Source organism: Hemitrygon akajei, chromosome 5 (assembly GCF_048418815.1).
Source record: "Hemitrygon akajei chromosome 5, sHemAka1.3, whole genome shotgun sequence".
NCBI lineage: Eukaryota > Metazoa > Chordata > Chondrichthyes > Myliobatiformes > Dasyatidae > Hemitrygon > Hemitrygon akajei.
In genome coordinates this window covers 125,443,825-125,457,751 of record NC_133128.1, presented here as the reverse complement: position 1 = coordinate 125,457,751, position 13,927 = coordinate 125,443,825, and the positions used below count along the sequence as shown (strand labels likewise).

Below are 13,927 nucleotides of genomic sequence, written 5' to 3'. Positions count from 1 at the left end.
GGCAAACCCATTCTGAATCTTCCTGACCAAACTTCCCCGGATCCCATGCCTTCTGACTTTCTGAATAAGCCTACCATGTGGAACCTTGTCAAATGCCTTACTAAAATCCATATAGATCACATCCACTGCACTACCCTCATCTATATGCCTGGTCACCTCCTCAAAGAATTCTATCAGGCTTGTTAGGCATGATCTGCCCTTCACAAAGCCATGCTGACTGTCCCTGATCAGACCACGATTCTCTAAATGCCCATAGATCCTATCTCTAAGAATCTTTTCCAACAGCTTTCCCACCACAGACGTAAGGCTCACTGGTCTATAACTATAACTAGGCAGTACAAAAGAAATCACTGTTGAACCTGACACAACACCCGTATGCCTGAAGGCAAAACCTGCCCTCAAACCAAAGGTAGAGGCTAAATTGGAAAGACTGGTCCAGAATAAGGTATTGAAATCAGTATGTGTAAGCAAATGGGCAACTCCAGGGATGGTTCTTTAAGGTTTTGTGGAGACTTCGAGGTAATCATTAACCTGGTTCTTACGGCTGAACAATACCCTCTTTCCCCTTACTGATGACCTTACTGTAGGATTGTCCTGTGGACAGACATTTAGCAAGATTGACTTGTGTCAAACGTACTTGCAGATATATCTGGAGCCGGAGTCATAGGAACTGTTGACCATGGTGAATGACAAAGGAATGTTTAGGTACCGAAGGCTTTCGCTTGGCTTTGCCTCAGCTCCCTCACTTTTTCAGCGAGCAGTGGACCAGATCCTGACCAGGTTGACGGGTGCAATGCTATTTGGGTGACTTACACATAACTGGGGAAAATAAGCATGAGCATTTATAAAACTTGGATACTACACTACAAAGACTCGAGGACCATGGGCTAAGGGTCCAGAAGGTCAAGTCAGAGTTCTTTCGACCTTTGATTGAATATTTGGGCCAAGTGATCAACAACTAAAGGCTTCAGAAGATACCGTCAAAGGTGAAGGCAATCATGGAGGCTCATCACCACAGAAAATAAGTTGATTAAAATCTTTCTTAGGACTATTAACATACTATGCAAAGTTTGTTCCTAACCTAGCTACTTCATGAGCTTTTAAATAAATCAACACATTGGCAGTGGACAGATCACTGTGAAGAGGCTATTAAAAAGACCAAAACAGCACGTGTGCACACACACACTTCAATGCATCAATGTCACAGTCAGCCTGCAACACCTCACTCTATGGTGTGGGGGCAGTTATCTTACTTCATACCGTCGGGTGAAGAGCGTCCAATCACTTTCGCGTTAGGGATAATAAGCCCTTGTGCCTAGATTGAGAAGGAAGCACACGCAATTGTGTTTCAAGTTAAGAACTTCCATCAATTCCTCTTTTGTCGACTGTTTGCTCTACTGCCAGATCATTGCCACGTGATGTAAAATTTTGGTCCACACAAGGGCGTTCGTTCCCTGGCTGCTAGTTGAATTTTGTTGCTATCTGCACAGCAGTACGATATAAAGCACAGGAGGTCCGAGCTGATGGACTATCCAGACTTCCCTTAGCTGTTACAGCTCCAGAGCCATCCCCGAAAGAGATCTTTTGCGACAGTTCTGAGAACTGCGGTGCAAGTCTGGAAGCACACACATACTGAGCCTGTTCTATCTAAAGTGGTGGACGTGGTAACTCCTGAATGGAAAGAAGAGCCAATCCAGCATTAAGACCTTACCAGGCTCAATGGGAGGAGCTCACAGTCCAAGCAGGATGTTTACTATGGGCCACGTTGCCATTCCTTGACTATTTCAAAAGCAAGTGCTTGACAAGCTACATGCAGGACTCTGTGGCATAGTGCGTATGAAAGAAATCGCACAATCTAATTGTAAATTTTGGGTTTTTTTTGCTGGCGGTTTGATGTTTATCTTTAGAAGCTTTTTGTATGACGCATGGCTCTGGGGTTGAACACCTAATGGGTTTTTGTTTGTCTTCGTGTCACCATATTTTTCAATCTTTAAAACGTTTTTTTTCCCCTTTGAGACATTGTAAGTGTTACCTACTTCGATGTACTCTTGTTATTTTGGATAATAATAATAAAAAGATTTGAAAAGAATGAAATCGCACACAGCTGCTTCTGGTGGCCTGGACTGGATGTAACCATTGAAGAGAAGATCAAAGCGCGCCCACAATGTCAGCGAGTGAGAAATGTTCCTCAGCTTGCTGCTTTGCATCCTGGGAATGGCCTGAAGAACCAGGGCAGAGGGTTCACATAGATTTTCAGGACCGGTAGAAGGCCACGTGTTCTTGGTCGCAGTGGACACACACAGCAAATAGCCTGAGGCTGCAAACATAAAGAGCACTGAAACCTGCACTGAGGAGCTATGTTCCTTCTTTAGCCATTCTGGGCTTCCTCAACGGCCTGTAAGTGGCAATAGCCCGCAACTCCTGTCTGAAATGTTCAAGGCATTTATGGAAGTGAATGCTATTCAGCACTTCAAATCAGCACTACATTATCCAGCCACTAATGGCCTTGCTGAACAATTTGTACAATCAAAGAAACAAGCCCTCAAGACTTCACCGAGCGTCTTGGCACTTTCTTGCTGACATACTGCAACACACCTCAGAACCAACATCAATATGGTTCCAGCCACTGCACTGATGAAAAGACAGCTTTGCACCCAGCTTGATCTGCTAAGACCCCCAAACCAAACACAGATTGTGCTAAGTGAACAGAAGCCCCAAGCAGAGAGACATGCCAGAGGTTTCGTAGCAGGGGAGATACTATTGGCCCAGAATTACATCTCTGGAACAGAGCTGTTACCTGCAACGGTGGTGGCGCAAACTGGTCCAGTATCATACACAGTGGAAACTAGGAACTGCAGCATCTGGACAAGGTATGTTGATCAGCTGTTGCCAACTTCTGAGGCTACTAAAAACCAACACAAACTGACCAATCCTGATCCAGTTGTAGAAACAGGACAGGATTCTGAGGCAACAACTGCGGAAACTTCATTAAGATCAAATGACACATCCAGTGCTGCCCCGTCACCTGTGCTTTCTGAGGTGCCCTCTACTGACAATGCAGCTCCCAAGCCAAGATCTACATTCACTACCAAAAGATAAAATGACTTAGCATCATGCCCAAGTCATTGGTACCCTCACAAGAACAAGCGGCCTCCAGACAGATTGAATCTCTAGTTTACCATAGAACACAACAGCACAGTACAGGCCCTTCAGCCCTCCATGTTCTGCTGACCCATATAATCCTTTTTTAAAAAAAGTACTAAACCCACACTACCCCATAACCCTCCATTTTTCTTTCATCCATGTGCCTGTCCAAGAGGCTCTTAAATACCCCTAATGTTTTAGCCTCCACCACCATTCCTGGCAAGTCATTCCAGGCACTCACAACCCTCTGTGTAAAAAAACAAAACAAAAAAAAAAAAACAACTTACCCCTGATGTCTCCCCTAAACTTCCCTCCCTTAATTTTGTACAGATGTCCTCTGGTGTTTGCTATTAGTGCCCTGAGAAACAGGTACTGACTATCCACCCTATCTATGCTTCTCATAATCTTGTAGACCTCTATCAAGTCCCCTCTCATTCTTCTACGCTCCAAAGAGAAAAGTCCCAGCTCTGCTAACCTTGCTTCATATGACTTGTTCTCCAAACCAGGCAACATCCTGGTAAATCTCCTCTGCACCCTCTCCATAGCTTCCACATCCTTCCTATAATGAGGTGACCAGAATTGAACACAAAACTCTAAGTGTGGTCTCACCAGAGACTTGTAGAGTTGCAACATGACCTCTCTACTCTTGAACTCGATCCCCTTGTTAATGAAGCCTACCATCCCATAGGCCTTCTTAACTACCCTATCAACCTGCGCAGCGACCTTGAGGGATGTATGGATTTGAAACCCAAGGTCCCTTTGTTCATCCACACTCTTAAGTGACTAATTTTCAGCACACAGGGCAGAATAATCCCCAGGGTTATGTCTGGGAATAGAGGCAGTCTACCCTCTTTCCCTAGCTTAATAAAAAAAAGATTTTTTTGTTGCTGTTTGAATTTGATGCTTACTCCATTTAATTTTAATAGTTCAGCAGCTGGTCTGTGAATGGGAAGAGAGAGAAACATTTAAAATAAGTGGAGAGGGATATGTTATGTATTCATATATATTTTAACCCTTACAGGTTACTCTCAAGCTTCCCTGTGTGTTACGTACTGAATGTAATGTGCGAGGGCATCTGGGCAGACGACTTGCAAGTGAAATAAAGAGCTGAAAATTTGTTCCTTGCCTCTCTGTCTCTCATGTGTGTTATTCATGGCCACTCGCCTTCTGAATACCACAAACATAACACGTGTTAATTGTAAAAACACAAAATGCTGGCAGAACTCAGCAGGCCAGACAGCATCTATGGGAGGAGGTAGTGACGACGTTTCAGGCCAAAACCCTTCATCAGGAGTGAAGTAACATGGGATGGTGGAGAGGGGATAAGAAGTGGGTGGAGGGATGAAGTAGAGAGCTGGGAAGTGATAGGCTGGAGGGAAATGGGCTAGGGGGAAGGTGGAGAATTATGGGAAATAAAAGAGAAAGAAAGGTAGGGCTGGGGGGAGATTATAGTGAGGGGGGGAGAAAGAGAGAGAAAGAGAACCAGACTAAAATAATAGATAGGGATGGGGGTAAAGGGGGGCAGGGGTATCAACAGAGGTCTGTGAGTTGGATGTTCATGCCGGCAGGCAGGAGGCTACCTAGGAGGGAGATAAGGTATTGCTCCATCGACCTGCGTGTAGCCTCATCTTGACGGTAGAGGAGGCCATGGACAGACATGTTGGAGTGGGAGTGGTCTGTGGAATTGAAGTGTGTGGCCACAGGGAGATCCCGCCACTGCTGGAGGACTGAGCGCCGGTGTTCGGCAAAACGGTCTCCCAGTCTGCGGCGGGTCTCCCCAATGTATAAATGGCCACATCGGGAGCACCAGATACAGTATATCACCCCAGTTGACTCGCAGGTGAAGTGGTGCCTCACCTGAAAGGACTGTCTGGGGCCTGGGATGGTGGTGAGGGAAGAAGTGTGGGGGCAGGTGTAGCACTTCTTCCGTTTGCAGGGACCGGTGCTCAGATGGGGGGAGGTAAAGGAAGGCGGGCTCTGTCGTGGGCAAAGTACTGGAGAGTATAACATCGGTAACAGAGCAAAGGGTGCTGAGTAGGCTACGGTCAATTATGGAAAACCCTGAACATCCTCTACATAGCACCATCCAGAGACAGAGAAGCAGTTTCAGCGACAGGTTGCTATCGATGCAATGCTCCTCAGACAGGATGAAGAGATCAATACTCCCCAATGCCATTCGGCTTTACAATTCAACCGCAAGAAGTAAGATATGTTAAAGTGCCGGGGTTAGGACTCAATGTATTTAAGTAAACTACTTAAGAACTTTTTAAAAGCTATTATTAATGCTTTTTGAGAGGGTGATTTTAGATGCATATCATATTTTTACTGAATTAAGTATTGTATGTAATTAGTTTTGCTACAATAAGTGTATGGGACATTGGAAAAAATGTTGAATTTCCCCATGGGGATGAATAAAGTATCTATCTATCTATCTATCTATCTATCTATCACTAGAAGGTGATAGGTGAAGCCAGGTGGATAGGAAAGGTAAAGGGCTGGAGAAGAAGGAATCTGATGGGAGAGGAGAGTGGATCATGGGAGAAAGGAAGGAGGAGAGCCACCAAGGGAAGGTAATAGGTAGGTGGGGGTAAGAGGCCAGAGTAGGGAAGAGGAAGGGAAAATAAATTACCATGCCATCAGGTTGGAGGCTACCCAGACAGAGTATAAGATGTTGATTCACCCCCCCCCCCCCCCCCCAAGAGGGCCTGGACCAACATGTCAGAATGAGAATGGGGATAGGAATTAAAATGGATAGCCAACAAGAAATTCTGCTCTAAGCAGATTGAGCAGTGGTGCTCGATGTAGCGGTCCCCCAATTTACATCAGGTTTCACCAATGTCGAGGTGGCCGCACTGGGAGCACTGTTTACAGTCGACGATCTCAACGGATTTGCAGGTTTGGGGCCCTGAGTGGAGGTAAGGGAGGAGGTAAATGGGCAGGTGCAACATTTCAGTCACTCACAGAGATTTGAACCAGGAGGGAGATTAGTGGAGAGGAATATATGGACAAGGGAATCACAGGGAGCGATCCCTGTGGAAAATGGAGAATGGGGAGGAGCTAAAGATGTGTTTGGTGGTAGGATCCTATTGAAGATGGTGGAAGTTGCAGAAAATGATGTGTTGAATGCAGGGGTTCATGGGGGGGGGGTAGGTGAGGACAAGAGGAACTCTTTCCCTGTTAAGGTAGCAGGAAGATGGCACATATTCAGGTACAGTATATGGGAAATAGAGGAGATGCGGTTGAGGGCAGCATCAGTGGTGGAGGAAGGGAAAACTCTTTCTTTGAAGAAAGAGGACATCTCTGATGTTCTGGAAAGGAAAGCCTCATCCTGGGGATCAGATGCAGCAGAGACAAAGGAACTGAGAAAAGAGAGTAGTATTTTTACAGGAGAAGGTGTATAACCAAGATAACCATAAGTTTTAAAAATATGTCGGTTGACAGTTTGACTCCAGAGATGGAGTCAGAGATATTGAAAAAGGAGGGAGGTGTCACAAATGGACCAAGTGAATTTAAGGGCAGGGCGGATGTTGAAGGCAAAGTTGATGAAATTGATGAGCTCAGCATGAGTGCATGAAGCAGCAGCAATGCAGTCATCAGTGTAGTGAATGAAGAATTGGGGAGCATTACCAGGGAAGGCTTGGAACATGGATTTTTCTATGTAGCCAACAACTGAGGCCCATGTGGGTTCCCATGGCTACCTCCTGAGTTTGGAGTAAGTGGGGGGAGCTGAAGGAGAAATTGTTGAGGATGAGGACCAATTCTGCCAGACAGAGGATGGTGGGAGCACGTGAAGTGTTGTGGACGTAAGTGGGGAGGGACTGAACCAAGGGGGATAGAATGGAGTCAAGGTATGCAAACATGAGTTCGGTGGGGCAGAAGCAGGCAGAGACAATGGGTCAACCTGGACAGTCAAGTTTGTGGATCTTGAGTAGGAGGTAGAAATGAGTGGTGTTGGGGTAAGGGAACTATGAGTTTGGTGGCAGTAGATCGGAGTTCTCCAGAGTGGATGAGGTTAGAGATGGCGTCAGAGTTGTCGTGTGGCCTCAACAAGGTAGAGGCCAGTCCACCACACTCAATAGCACCTGCTTTGTAAGTAGCCCTGATGGTAAGGTCGAGTTTTCTGTGGAGGGCTGTGTATTTGGGGGGGGGGGGGTAAGATTTGGGGAGGATTGAGGAGAGCTAAGTTGAGTCGGTTGATGTCTCATCGTCAGTTAGAGATGAAAAAATCCAGAGCAGGCAGAGAACCAGACCAAGATGTCCAAGAAGAGGAGAAAGGTTGGAGACTGGAGAAGGGGTTATTGGTGCAGGGTGTGGAATTCTTGGCAAGGAAGTGGGCTTAGAGATGGAGGAAGCAGAAGACGAGCCCAGTGTCATGGCGCACTTGGGACTCACTGAGGTGTGGGCGAAAAGGGATAAAGGTAAGGTCCTTGCTGAGGACAGAACATTCTGCCTCAGCGAGGGGAAAATAGGAGGAATATGAAGACACGGCAGGGATGAGAGCTGAGGGAAGAGTTGGTAGTATCAGAGGAGAGGGGTGGGTGGGGGTGTGTAGGGAAGGTAGGATGGGAGGAATTTGGAAGCTCAGAGGACCCAAGAGGTGAACGGGGAGCTCGAGAGACCTGGGGTTTGAAGAGTGGTGGTGGGGGTGGGGGGAGCAGCGGCCCAGCAACAGCAGCGAGGAAGGTCTTGCCCTGGAGGTGACGACAGGCAAGGTCTGAGCCAGAGAGGTGTGGACACAGACCCCTTGTCTAAACCTAGCTGTATCAGTAAAGCAGCCAGCAGAATCAAAGACCCCCACTCTGGGCATTCTTCCCTCTTTCACTGGGCAGAAGATACAAAAGCCCGAAAGTACTGTATGTACCACTAGGCTGATGGACAGCTTTCTGCCCCGCTGTTATAAGACTATTACATAGTTCGTTAATACCATGAAGTTGGACTCTAGACCTCACAAACTAGGTTATGATCCTGCACCTTATTGTTTAGTCTGCACTGCACTTTCTCTGTAGCCGTTACGCTGCATTCTGCATTATTGTTTTAGCTTGTTCTGTTTCAGTGTGCTGTGTAATGATCTATATGAACAATATGAAAAACAAACTCTTCATTGTTTATCGATACGTATGATTCTTTTTGCAGTGAAATCGCCGAATGGCCTGTATCCGTTCTGTATTGCTCTATGACTTTATAGCACAGGGGTTTCCCAATTTTTTTCTTTAATGTGCCATTACCCGAAGAGCTGAACAACCTTGCGCCGCGCAACTACCAACAGTGAGCGACAGCGGTTGCCAGCGCAACGTTTGGTGACGTCGTTTGGGATTTGATTACGCCCCTCCCCACCGGGACCCTCAATGTTTGTCAGTGACGTGAGCGATGACGCGGTTTTGGGCGCGCGATTGGCGGAGCGAGTGACGTGATCTTAACGGTCACACGCGTGTGTGCGCAGTCAGTCCGCTCAGCCCGAGCCCTGAGCGCAGAGCGGTGTCCGCTGCCTCCTGTCCCTCCGTCTTCCTTGCCCACAGCCCGGGTTCATGTCGGCCAGGTCTCCGGTCGGCCTGCTGCTCGTATTCGGCACCGCCACCGTCTACCTGTACCTGCTGTCTAGAAATCTGCCCCATGTGTCGTACGGGCGGGAGCCAGTGAGCGAGGAAGAGAGCCCGGAGCACAGGTAGGCCCCGGGGTCCCGCGGACAACCGGTCCGCGCTCGGTAAGGTAGCATCCGTGTGGGGCGAAACCGGGTTAATGCTTCACGACGGCGACCATTCTTCTCCAAGCCCACTGGGCTGTAAGAATCCCAGTCCGCAGTTTGTGGTCAGAACTGAGATCTGTTAGGTGACTTAAATTCGGTCACAGAGAGCAGGAGGTGGGTTTATTTACACCCTCCGTGAGGTGACACTTAGATAAGGTGTCGTCAACCATGGGATCTTGAAGCGTCCCTGGAACAGGAGCTCTGTTGTTTCCCCATCTCTTGTTATTCCTTTTATTGTTTTAAATATTACTTGAGCTGGTACATGGATAGGAATGGTGTAGATGGATGTGGGGCAAATACAAGGATGAGTTCAGATGGGAATCTTGTGCTGAAGGTCCTGTTCCTGTGGTTTATGACGTGACTAAATTTGTGACCTAGTTATTATCTTGCTTGCAACTGTATCAAAACTTAATTAAAGCTAATGAAATTCTTGGAAAGGTTATGCTATTCCTGAAGGTTCTGGAGTGTCCATTGTGAGTTGGTGGGAACGTTTAGTGTTAAGCAAACATTTTTTCTTGCTGTTACATTGCTGTGTAATTTTTGTTGTCTTATATATTGCTTTTCAAAAGGCTGATTGCTATGAGCTGACAACAGCCATCCTAGACTGCAAACTTGTTTTTTTAGCAATGGGCAAGAAATAAAAGCTAGAGTTAACCCAGAGTGTAGGTATGTTGTGAGGTAAAATCATATTTCTATCAGCAAATTGCATAATGCTGTTGGGAATTGTTTTTTTGCCTTTACTGAATTATTTTTATCTTGGCATTACTTCACTTCGTTATATAGTTGCAGCATTTGCTATTTTTATGTCAGCTTCAACTGCCAAGGTAATTACAGGGGTTATTACCCTCCATCAAGAAAAAACTTTTTCACCATAAATGATGTTGTCATTGATGGTTCAGCAAAATATAATCATAATTAAGGAAATAGTTTTGCACTGTGTCCCATTGTATCGAAAGGTGCCAGCAAGACAATTAGACTTTGTCCTTTCAAATTTCAGTTTTATCTAGAGAGAGTCCGACGCTGGAGTGCTGAATTATATACAGGTCTAACACCTTCACAGGGGATGATGCTGCTAGCCAATAGGTCTTCTGTTTTTCTCTTGTATATCAAATTTTTAGTAGGACTAATTGATTTCTAGAAAGTGGTGGTGAGTTGCTACTGTAAATAGTTATTATTCTTCTACAATTAGGCTCCCAAACCAGTGTGGATATCTTCACTCACCTCAACTCTGAACTGATTCCAGAACCTAACTTTCTAACACTCATGTTGTCAGTTTTATTTATTTTGTATTTGCACAGCTTATCGTCTTTTTCACATTGTTTGTCAGTCTTTATGTGTAGTTTTTGATTCTGTTCAATTTCTTCTGCAAGAAAGTGAATCTCAGGGCAGTATATGGTGACATATATGTGCACTTTAATAATGAATTTATTTTGAACTTAAACTGCTTACAGCCATTCTGACGAAGGCATTCCCGCAGTACAGTCAGGTGCTGAATCCAGGATTTAAACCCAACAAAGTTCAAAGAAAAATTTCATTATCAGAGTTTATGCATGTCATCACAAATAACCCGGAAAATCTTTTTCTATAGGCATAATTAGCAAATTTATAAAACAGTAACTGTAAATATGATCTATAAATAAATAGCAATAGATAACAAGCATGAAATAACAAGAGTCCTTAAACGAGTATAGTTATCCCCTTTTGTTCAAAAGCCTGATAGTTGAGGGGTAGTAACTATTCTTGAACTTGGTGTGAGTCCTGAGGCACCTGTACCCTCTACCTGATGGCAGCTGCGAGAAAAGAGCATGGCCTGGGTGGTGTGGATCTTTGATTATGGATGCTGCTTTTCTCTGATACCATTTCATGTAGGCGTGCTCAATGGCTGGGAGGGCTTTACCTGTGATGTACTGGGTGAATCCACTGCATCTTGTATGAGTTTCCACTCAAAGGCATTGCTGTTCCCATACCAGGCTGTAATGCAGCATCAGCACATGCTCCACCACACATCTATAGAAGTTTCCCAAGGTTTTCGATGACATGCCGAATCTCCAGAGACACCTGAGGAAGTACAGGTGCTGTTGTGCTTTCTTCACAATTATATTTATATGATGGGTCGGGATTTCCTGTCAGGAAATCAGGGTGTTGTACAACCTGGAACAGGGAGCCTGCAGATCTTTTCATGCTCCTCCTGTCCTTGGCTTGGTGCTGTCAGAATAGCTTAGGTGAGTAAAGGCAGCGCTTCATTATAGCATCAGAGTGCCACTGCAGAGTAAAAAGCCCTTCAGCTTGTTTACTTCATACTGAACTGTTGTTCTGCCTCGTCTCAAGTTAGCATTCATTTAGAGAGGACTAGAATATTAAATCAAAGATCTGTTGCTAAGGCTTTATAAGGTGTTGGTCAGACTACTTTGAAGTATTGTGAGCAGTTTTTGCCTTTTTATTTAGGAACGGATATCCAAAGGATGTTCATGAGAATGCTCCAGGGATTGAAAGGGTTAATGAATAAGGAGTGTTTGATAACTCTAGGCCTGTGCCTGCTGGAGTTTAGAAGAATGAAGGGGACCTCATGCAGCCCTATCAAATATTAAAAGGCCAAATGGAGTTGACGTGGAGAGGAGTTACGAGCAGGTGTACCTAATAAAGTGGCCTCTGAATGTGCATTTTTTACAATTACACGTCTTTCTAATTCAATACAACCTCAGCCAATTAATACTGAGATTAATGGGGTGCAAGTTCAATAGCAATATAAATTAGTTTTATTTCTAACTAGTTGAACTGTAGAAACATTGGACTTTTTGAATGCCTTTCAAATGTGTAGTATCTCATCATTCAGAAGATGGTCTGGATCTGTCAAATGCAGTGCACTTTCACACAACAGTCAGAGCTAAGGCATTAAACTTAGGTAGCCCACGTGCAGTCTGGAATTTTCAGCAGCTGTAGGGCTTATTAAGGAGCTGCTTAAGGGCTTGACGTCAATTACTGGCCAAATATTTAAGTTTTCAGTCACTTGCCTCTGCATTGTACTTCAGTAATGCTCCTGCTTCTATGCTTTTGTGAGATAGTTACATTTTCCTTTGATTTAGGCGGCTGTCCATGTCAGTTCACTGACCTTGAGTTCATTGTCAGCTCACTGATCATTCTCATTTTCTCTTGTTTTTTCTTGCAAGCAATTCTTCCTAGATCCCTTTCAATTCTCCCCTGGGGTATGGTGTCCCTGGCAAGACCAGCATTTACTGAGTATTTTTTATCCACTTCTCATTGCTTCTGAAGGTGTGGTTCTGTTTGGAATTGTTGCACTCTTTATGCCAACATTGTTGATGAGAAGTGCCATGATCAGAACCAGCAATGATACGTTTCCACGTCAGGATAGTATATGACATGGAGGGGAGACAACAGAAGTTTGTCCCCCACACAATTTGGTCGTTTTGTCAGTTTTTGTGTTTAGATTTTCATTGATTCTATTGTATTTCTGTGCTCTACTATGAATGCCTACATGAAAATGAATTTCAACGTAGTATATGGTGACAAATGTGTGCTTTGAATTATAGTTCCCTAATGGTGAAGGTTACGTGCATGAGAAATGACGGTGAAAATTCCCTGATGAATTCTATAGTGCATTTCGATTTGACAGAGGCTCCATACTTTGGTCACATGCACTATTGATAAAATGAGAGCATATTAAGGGTAAAGGAGGGGCTGCCAACCAAGAAGACTGCAAAATTCAAAAGGGTGAAGAATGCAAGACTGAAGGTGCTGTATTTAAATGTGCATAGCATTTGGAATAAGGTGGATGAACTTGTGACGCAGTTAGAAATTGGTAGGTATGACTTTGTGGACGTCACTGAGTCGTGGCTGAAAGAAGGCCATAGCTGGGAGATTAACATCAAAGGAAATACTTTGCATCAAGAGGACAGACAGTGTGGTTCTGTTGGTGAGAGATGGAATTGCATATTTAGAAAGAAGTGACAAAGGGTCAGAGAATGTTGAATCTTTGTGGATGTAGTTAAGAAACTGCAAGGGTAAAAAAAGCCATTATAGGAATCATATTTAGGCCCGTACTCACTGGAATTTAGAAGAATGCGTGGAGATCTCATCGAAACCTGCTGAATGTTGAAAGGACTATATAGGTCGGATGTGGAGAGGATGTTTCCTCTGGTAGGGGTATCCAGAACTAGAGGGCACAGCCTCAAAATAGAGAGATGACATTTTAGAATAGGTGCGGAGGAATGTTTTTAGCCGGCGAGTAGTGAATCTGGAATGCTCTGCAGGACTGTGATGCAGGTCAAATCCATGGGTATATTTAAAGTGGTGGTAAAGTGGTATCCTGATGGGATATGGCGAGAAGGCAGGTGTATAGGGTTGAGCAGGATCTAGGATCAGCCATGATGGAATGGCGGAGCAGACTCGGTGGGCTGAATGGCCTAATGCTGTTCCTATATCTTATGGTCTTGTGGGTAATATTGAATTTCTTGAGTACTGTTGGAGCTGAATTCTTCCAGGTGTTTCACAGGGATCTATTCTGGAAACCTTGCTCTTTGTGATTTTTATAAGTGACGTAGATGAGAAAATGGAAGGGTGGGTTAGTGTAGAACATAGGTGTCAAACACAAGGCCCGCGGGCCATATCTGGCCCGGCGTACAATTATATCCGGCCCGCGAGATCATTTTAGAAAGATCTATTATTTTAATTATTAATGGCCCGGCGATATGAAGCGCTGATAACACACAAACTACAGATCCCATAATGCAGCGCAACAGCTGCCGATAGGCTACCCGGGAACATTACCGCGTCAAGCGTCTGTTGCTGTATACAACGCTATTCTGAAGTCAAAGCTAACCCCTAACAATGGCGAAGAGAAAAGTTGATTCTGAAAAAAGAGTCTTTCAAAACCGATGGGTTGCTGAGTATAGTTTGTGAGATAGCCACTGATTTAAGAACACAATTGATTGAAAGAAGCAACCCATTTATTGCATACTCGCTTGCTGTGGATGAAAGTGCTGATATGACGGACACTGCACAGCTGGCTATCTTCATCCGAGG

At 44.8% G+C, this 13,927-nt stretch overlaps 1 protein-coding gene across 1 annotated transcript in view; it reads left to right on the top strand.

Moving 5' to 3' along the window:
• Positions 1–8,562: 8,562 nt before the first annotated feature.
• LOC140728154 (transmembrane protein 41A-like) overlaps positions 8,563–13,927 on the top strand; it is a 28,497-nt gene continuing 23,132 nt past the window's right edge. The window contains exon 1 of the mRNA XM_073046408.1: positions 8,563–8,806. Coding sequence (XP_072902509.1) covers positions 8,670–8,806 — 137 coding nt within the window. The 5' untranslated portion in view covers positions 8,563–8,669. The remainder of the gene's footprint in view (positions 8,807–13,927) is intronic.